Below are 8611 nucleotides of genomic sequence, written 5' to 3' on the forward strand. Positions count from 1 at the left end.
AGGTAGATTATTCCTACTTCTATATGTGTAATCAGGTGTGTGTCCTTACTCAACATTGACAGGAGTGTTTCAAACAAAAGACAATGAATAAATTGACAAATCTCTTGTAGGGTCAGGTCTGGGTGGTCTGCCATGGGCCGTTTCATTTAGTATCCGTTTGGATCGGCATGGGGAATGATTGTATTTCCCCRTAGTATGTTGTACCGAAGTTGACCGACTGAAAGGGAGTGTAACTGTATGACTATAATTAGTGTTCCCTGAAGGAGGGAAAYGAGGTAAAACACCTGTTTGGCCAAACCCCTTCCTGGGTCCGTGAAGAGCGGTATTAAATTGAAGGAATAAATTGATCCTTACGCTCATCACCTGTGGAATGCGGGGCTTCCAGCGATGCACCGATTTAATAGTATGTTGTACCTAGTTTCCCTCCTTCAGGGAACAGTAGTTATAGTTATAACGTTAAGCTTGTCATATAATGAACTTCAACTTAAATACTGGATCTTGCTGTCGGACAGTTTTTTTGTATTCAGATCTCTGAAATGCACTCTAACTACGTAACATTTAGTGTCTTCTTATGTTACGCTGGGAAAACAGTTTTCATGGGCACAGAAATCCTAAATCATTTCAGAGTTTGCTAAATCCGAGAGTCCCCTTAAGTTGATTCACAACACCCAAATGGATACTATTAATGTGGTTCTTCTATCATTACACATAATACTTAATACTGTAGCTGTTTAGTTACAGTCACATGTTCAACTATCATCAGCTGATCCCGGAAATCATTTTCTGAATGACAGTCACATGACAAACATCACGACATGCAACAACAACCAAAGTGCTTCTTCATTCATTACTCTGGTAAAGACAGGTATGCCGTGCTCCACGTTGGATCCAACATCCCTAACAAATTGGTGTTTTTAATGTTATTGTCTGCTTGATTTACAGTAGGGTCTCGTTAGTCTGTTTGCACACAGTGATACTTAGCTCATAATGTGTAGAGTAGAGGTCGACCGATTTAATCGCAATGGCCGATTTCAAGTTTTCAAAACAATCGGTAATCGGCATTTTTCGACACCGATCATGGCGCATTACATTGCACTCCACGAGGAGACTGCGTGGCAGATTGACTACCTGTTTTGCGAGTGAAGCAAGGAGCCCGGTAAGGTGCTAGCTAGCATTAAACGTATTTATAAAAAACAATCAATCTTAACATAATCACTAGTTAACTACACATGGTTGATGATATTACTAGTTTATCTAGCTTGTCCTGCATTGCATATAATTGATGCGGTGCCTGTTAATTTATCATTGAATCACAGCCTACTTCGCTGAACGGGTGATTTAACAATCGCATTCGCGAAAAAAGCACAGTCGTTGCACCAATGTGTACCTAGCCATAAACATCAACGCCTGTCTTAAAATCAATACACAAGTATATATTTTTTAAACCTGCATATTTAGTTAATATTGCCTGCTAACATGAATTTCTTTTAACTAGGGAAAATTGTGTCACTTCTCTTGCGTTCTGTGCAACAGAGTCAGGGTATATGCAGCAGTTTGGACCGCCTGGCTCATTGCGAACTGTGTGAAGACTATTTCTTTTTAACTTCTTGCAACTATAGGGGGTGCTGTTCCGCATTAGCATATTTGGGTCTCCAAATTAAACTGCCTCGTGCTAAATTCTTGATCGTACAATATGCATATTATTGTTATTATTGGATAGAAAACACCTTCTAGTTTCTATAGAAGTTGGAATTTTGTCTCTGAGTGGTACAGAACAATTTCTACAGCACTTTTCATGACAGGGTTCAGATTTCAGAAATTTTTACCCCTGATCTGGGGTCTGTTTTTAAGGCGACAGTGAATGCTATGAAGAAACCGACACTGCCTACGTCTTCCTCTGGGTGTCTGTACGTCATCACGTTTTGAATGAAATCTATTGCACAATCCCAGCCATTATAAAACCACAAAATGTTTAGGGACGCCTTTCTCGTCGTGCGCCTGAGCGTGAAGGCAATCGGACTTGCCTCGTTCCAAATGTCGTTCTAACCAGCAAATATTCTCTCCGTCATGTTTTCAGTCGTTATAGTTGTTAAAAACATCATAATGTAGTTAATTTGAACCGTTTTATAGCAATTTATATCCGTTTTAGTGCGATTTTTGAGGAATTTCTTTGTTGTGCACTCTGAAAGTTTGGACACGTTTTGGGGTCCCGTTCGATCGTTAGTGGATATTCCGAAGGACAGAGGACATCTATCGACCAAAAGACGTTTATAAACATAGAAAGGATACATTGCCCAAGAATCTGATGGAAGAACAGCTCAAAGTAAGCAATATTTAATATGATAAATCGTGTTTCTGTCGAAATATTTTAAACGCATATTTCGCCATTTGTTTTGGTATAGCTTCACTTGGCGAACCCTGTATTGAAAAGTAAGGATAATTTTAAAAATGTAAATCAGCGGTTGCATTAAGAACTAATTTGTCTTTCGATTGCTGTCAACCCTGTATTTTTTAGTCAAGTATATGATTAGCTTTCAATTAAACTAGATCACTTGATAGATGACGTCAGACATATTGAGGCTTGATTTCCTAGTATTTTTATTGTGTAACCACGGTTTTGTATGGCTAAATATGCACCTTTTCGAAAACTGTATATGTATATTGTAAAATGATGTTACAGGAGTGTCATCGGAAGAATTCTGAGAAGGTTAGTGAAAAAATTAATATATTTTGGCGGTGATTACGTTATAGCGCTCTTTGGCTGGAATCGATGCTCTGGTAACGTTTGCACATGTGGTATGCTAACTTATCGATTTATTGTGTTTTCGCTGAAAAACGCTTAGAAAATCTGAAATATGGTCTGAAATCACAAGAACTGGGTCTTTCCATTGCTATGCTTTTTCTATTTTTATGAAATGTTTTATGATGAGTAAATTGGTCATACACGTTGCTCTATCTAGTAATTCTAGTCGATTTGTGATGGTCGGTGCAATTGTAAACTGTGATTTCTACCTGAAATATGCACTTTTTTCTAACAGAAACTATCCTATACCATGAATATGTTATCAGACTGTCATCTGAAGAGGTTTTTTCTTGGTTAGTGGATATCAATATCTTAGTTGAGCCGAATTGGTGATAGCACCTGAAGGAGTAAGAAACTGATGGAGTTAGAATGGTGGTGTATTTTGCTAACGTGTTTAGCTAATAGATTTACATATTTTGTCTTCCCTGTAAAACATTTAAAAATCTGAAATGGTGGCTTTATTCACAAGATCTGTATCTTTCATCTGGTGTCTTGGACTTGTGATTTAATGATATTTAGATGCTACTATCTACTTGTGAAGCTATGCTAGCTATGCTAATCAGTGTGTGGGGGGATGGGGGGTGATCCCGACCCGGGGTAGAGGCTCGTTAGAGGTTAACAAAGACAGCCAACTTCGCCAAACGGGGGATGATTTAACAAAAGCGCATTTGCGAAAAAAGCACAATCGTTGCACAAATGTACCTAACCATAAACATCAATGACTTTCTTAAAATCAATACACAGAAGTATATATTTTTAAACCTGCATTATTTAGTTAAAAGAAATTAATGTTAGCAAGCAATATTAAACTCGGGAAATTGTGTCACTTCTCTTGCGTTCATTGCACTCAAAGTCAGGGTATATGCAACAGTTTGGGCCGCCTGGCTCGTTGCGAACTAATTTGCCAGAATTATTACATAACATGGAAGGTTGTGCAATGTAACAGCAATATTTAGGCTTATGGATGCCACCCGTTAGATAAAATACGGAACGGTTCCGTATTTCACTGAAAGAATAAACGTTTTTTTTCGAAATGATCGTTTCCGGATTGACAATATTAATGACCTAAAGGCTCGTCATTTGTGTGTTATTATAATTATTGATTATAGCGGTCTGACTGAGCGGTGGTAGGCAGCAGCATGCTCGTAAGCATTCATTCAAACAGCACTTTACTGCGTTTGCCAGCAGCTCTGCTGTTTATGACTTCAACCCTATYAACTCCCGAGATTAGGCTGGAAATACTAAAGTACCTATTAGAACATCCAATAGTCAAAGGTATATGAAATACAAATGGTATAGAGAGAAATAGTCCTTTAATAACTACAACCTAAAACTTCTTAACTGGGAATATCGAAGACTCATGTTATAAGGATCCACCAGCTTTCATATGTTCTGAGCAAGGAACTTAAACTTTAGCTTTTTTACATGGCACATATTGCACTTTTACTTTCTTCTCCAACACTTTATTTTTGCATTATTTAAACCAAATTGAACATCTTTCATTATTTATTTGAGAATAAATGGATTTTATTGATGTATTATATTAAGTTCAAATAAGTGTTCATTGTTCATTCAGTATTGTTGTAATTGTCAATATTACAAATATATATATATATATATACAAATCGTCCGATTTAATCGGTATCGGCTTTTTTTGGTCCTCCAATAATCGGTATCGGCGTTGAAAAATCATAATCGGTCGACCTCTAGTGTAGAAAACTGTTCCTTTATTCAGGACATTTAGAATGACAACACATTATAGAGTAGCCTAGTGGGATTATTGACAAAATTATCTGGTGATCAGGTTATGAAATGTCATGACAAAGACATTTTAGTTTCCATGTTTCACCTGAAATATTAAATAATTTATAGTCCTAGGTCTATATTGTTGTTAGGTGAAGTTATGGGTCATACAATAGGTCTATGTTGTTGTTAGGTGAAGTTATGGGTCCTACAGTAGGTCTATGGTATTGGTATAACTAGTTGTTTCCTCATTAGCATGGAGGAGCTTCTGCAACCAAATTGCGTGTGCAATGCCCTCGTGCGCTAATTTTAGTAAACACAGAAAGGGGCCTATATTGGAGACCAAAAGTCRTCTGGCACACTGCTTAGGATTTCAACAACTTGAATAATTTATTTCTAGCCTAMAATCATCAATGTTACTACTAATGTGAAAACAAGACTAMATTTGACTTTTGTTGCTCACTTGACTGTCTTAAGACAATTGTCAAATAATTTTAACATTCATTACAGACSTCAATTGTTGTACAACATCATGGCTTCGCTGTTGGCATCAACTTTTACAGTGGATTTCTGCTATTGTGRGCCTTGAACCATCTGTCTGACTTTGTTGTTCACACAGGAGAGAGAAGTGACTACCGTGGGGAGCCTCAACAACATCATGATGCTGATGAGGMAGAGAAGAGTCTCCCCAGATCAAAACACCTCAAGAAACACCAGCGGAGACCCACAGGGAASAAATCTCATTGCTGCTCTGACTGTGGGAAGAGATTCACCWCCTCAGCAGGCATCAAAATTCATCAGAGAATCCACACAGGAGAGAAACCTTATATCTGTGGTCAATGTGGGAAGAGTTTTACTCAGTCAACCAGCCTGATATCACACCAGAGAATACACACCGGAGAGAAACCTTAYAGCTGTRMTCAATGTGAGAAGAGTTTTACTCATTCAACCAGCCTGATATCACACCAGAGAACACACACAGGGGAGAAACCTTACAGCTGTGATCAATGTGGGAAGAGTTGTAGTCACTTATGCAACCTTTTATCACACCAGAGAAYACACACAGGAGAGAAATCKTATAGCTGTAATCAATGTGGGAAGAGTTTTACTCACTTAAGCAACCTGGTATCACACCAGAGAACACACACAGGAGAGAAACCTTATAGCTGTGATCAATGTGGGAAGAGTTTAACTTCATCTAGCAGTCTTATTGTACACCAGAGAACACACACAGGAGAGAAACCTTACAGCTGTGATCAATGTGACAAGAGATACTCTGATAAAAGATCTCTGATCAAACATCAGAAAATACATACATGAAGGAGTTGTTTCATGATATTAATGAATTAATGTCACAATGTAGAATGTTTTAACATTGTAGAAGGAGTATTTTAATGATGTCACAATGTAGGACCATAAACGTTTGTCCCCTGTTCTGTTGATTTCAGTGTGATATGGATATTAGCCTCAGGGGGAAAATCCAGGCTCTGAAATTGAAGAGTACTATTTATATGATTTAACAAAAAGTGACTAACACAAAAAGAGCTGTGACCCACTTGAATCAAAATGCAACACTTCAAAATGTAGCTAGTTGTTTTCTACAAGTTGTCCTTTAACCAGTGATGTACACATTATCCCCAGATTCCGTGTGGTTTTTGAGCTGTTAGTTTTAACCGGAYGTGAAACTTCATCTCCCCACTCTCACACAACATGATATCGAAGAGTGATGACAAATACGTGTTGTGTTCCTTTGTTTAGCGACCCCTAAATTTAAATGCATCACTCCAAATGTAGCTGACTGTCTTCTGCAGGTTKTCCTCTAACCAGTGAGGTAAAAGATATCTCCCATTTCTATGTGTTTTTTGTTGTTGTTAGTTTCAACCTGATTTCCCCCCTAATCGATATCAGTGATTTATTGCTACTTGTTAAAACAACAGCATTTTTGGTGCTTGTGCAATTTATAAGGTGCTTTWAAAAAAAAAAATGCAAGTAATATGATTATTGTGGCAGATGTTTGGGTATATAGTACATTTTATGTTTAGKTTTTCAATTTATCCCAAACTGTTTCTGCATTTGGACTATTGATTTGGACACGTTTAAACTGTGACATTGGGGATATCCCACTTAGCAAAATTTCGTTGAAAATAAGACTATGCYCGACCTACAATATAGGTTTTAGTTGAAAGTGAAAGTTGAAAAGGCTATTTAATTTCAACATGCGTTTCAGCCTATACACATGGACGCAGTATAATAAATTGAGTCTATAATCAGTTTTAGGGACAGGAGTCCCGGTAGTCATGGTAATAATGGATCCGCTAGAGGGACAACTTCCTGTTGGAATAAATAATCAGAAATATTATGGATTTTAATCATTTATGAACATACAAGTGTCTTATATCGACTGAAAGCTTACATTTTTGTTAATCTAACTGCACTGTCTGATTTACAGTAGCTATTACAGCAAACATGCCATGCGATTGTTTGAGGATGGCGCCCCACATAAAAAAATTCCACCGGCACAGGTTTCATAACTTCACATCTAATGATTTAATAATGTATGAGACTATAACACAATTGATATGGCAGGAGAAAATCCAAAGAAAAACCAACCGGAATTGTTTTGGAGCTCCTAGGCTCTTATAATGGAAAGCTATGGGTTCTATGTAATTCCAGCTCCCAGATTGCAATTCCTTTGGCTTCCACTAGATGTCAACAGGTTTTGTTCATTGTTTCAGGCTTGTTCATTTTTGTTTTTGTTCATTGTTTCAGGCTTGTTCATTTTCAGGCTTGTTCATTTTTGTTTTTGTTCATTGTTTCAGGCTTCAGGCTTCTTCAAAAACGAGCAAGAATTTGAAGTTTTTGTACAAAGAGTCCCGATACAATATCAGTCTGTTGGCGCGCGATGAAGAGGATGCGCGCTTACTACTTTTACACTGAACATACTTCTTTCCGTATGAAATATTATAGTGTATTTACATTTTAAGATTTCTGAGGATTAAATAGAAATGTAGTTTGACTTGTTTGAACAGTTTAGCGGTAGCTTTTTGGACTCCTTTGTCTGCACGTTCAACGAGTGGATTACTGAAATCGATGGCGCCAACTGAACTGACTTTTTGGGGGATAAGGATTTTATCTAACAAAATTACCATTCATGTTGTAGCTGGGACCCTTGGGATTGCAAACAGAAGAAGATTTTCAAAAGTAAGTGATTTATTTAATCGCTATTTGTGATTTTTATGAAGCCTGTGCTCGTTGAAAAAAATGTTGTGGGGCTCCGTCCTCAAACAATCGCATGGTTTCGCTGTAAAGCCTATTGTAAATCGGACAATGCAGTTAGATTAACAATMATTTAAGATTTTAAACGATACAAGATACTTGTATGTTCATAAATGTTTAATATTACGATTATAGATTTGAATTGCGCACCCTCCAATTTCACTGGATGTTGTCCACTTATTAACCTCTCTTGGATAGTGAGACTTTAGCATCCCACCTCTTCAACAGCCAGTGAAACTGCTGGGCGCCAAATTCAAATACAGAAATACTCATTATAAAAATTCAGTAAACAAAACATATTTTACATAGGTTTAAAGATTAACTTCTTGTGAGCATACTTCTTTCCGTATGAAATATTATAGTGTATTACATTTTAAGCATCAATGAGATTAAATAGAAATGAGTTTGACTTGTTTGAAAAGTTAGCGGCTAGCTTTTTGACTCCTCGTTTGTTCAGAAATTCCTTGGCTCCAAAACCGAGTCACAAAATCCAGACCGAAAAAGGCAAGAATTGTATCACTAACAGTTCAATAGAAACACTGCCCTCAAGAACGATGTCTAACTCCATGCTTCAAGTTGTTTTTTTATGCATAATGATGCAATAATCATCTTCGAACCGGACAAAAGTGTGTTCCATTACAAAGGAAAACAGGAAACGAACCGCCGCCGCTTCGACAGAGCGTGCCTCAAAGAAGGAAGGACACCTCGGCCAATCACCTTAGAAAGAGGTCCTTACCTCTGTCATTCCTCATAACACAAGCTGAACACACATTTCTAAACGACGTCGCT

At 37.5% G+C, this 8611-nt stretch overlaps 1 protein-coding gene across 1 annotated transcript in view; it reads left to right on the forward strand.

Annotated features, from left to right (window-relative positions):
• Positions 1-5050: 5050 nt before the first annotated feature.
• Positions 5051-8611, forward strand: part of LOC112071222 (zinc finger protein 180-like) — a gene marked incomplete at its 5' end in the record, with an annotated part of 27016 nt that continues 23455 nt past the window's right edge. The window contains one exon of the mRNA XM_024138677.2: positions 5051-5953. Within this exon, the coding sequence (XP_023994445.2) occupies positions 5051-5866 (816 nt within the window). The remainder of the gene's footprint in view (positions 5954-8611) is intronic.

The sequence above is a fragment of the Salvelinus sp. IW2-2015 genome, unplaced genomic scaffold, assembly GCF_002910315.2.
Source record: "Salvelinus sp. IW2-2015 unplaced genomic scaffold, ASM291031v2 Un_scaffold1547, whole genome shotgun sequence".
Lineage (NCBI taxonomy): Eukaryota > Metazoa > Chordata > Actinopteri > Salmoniformes > Salmonidae > Salvelinus > Salvelinus sp. IW2-2015.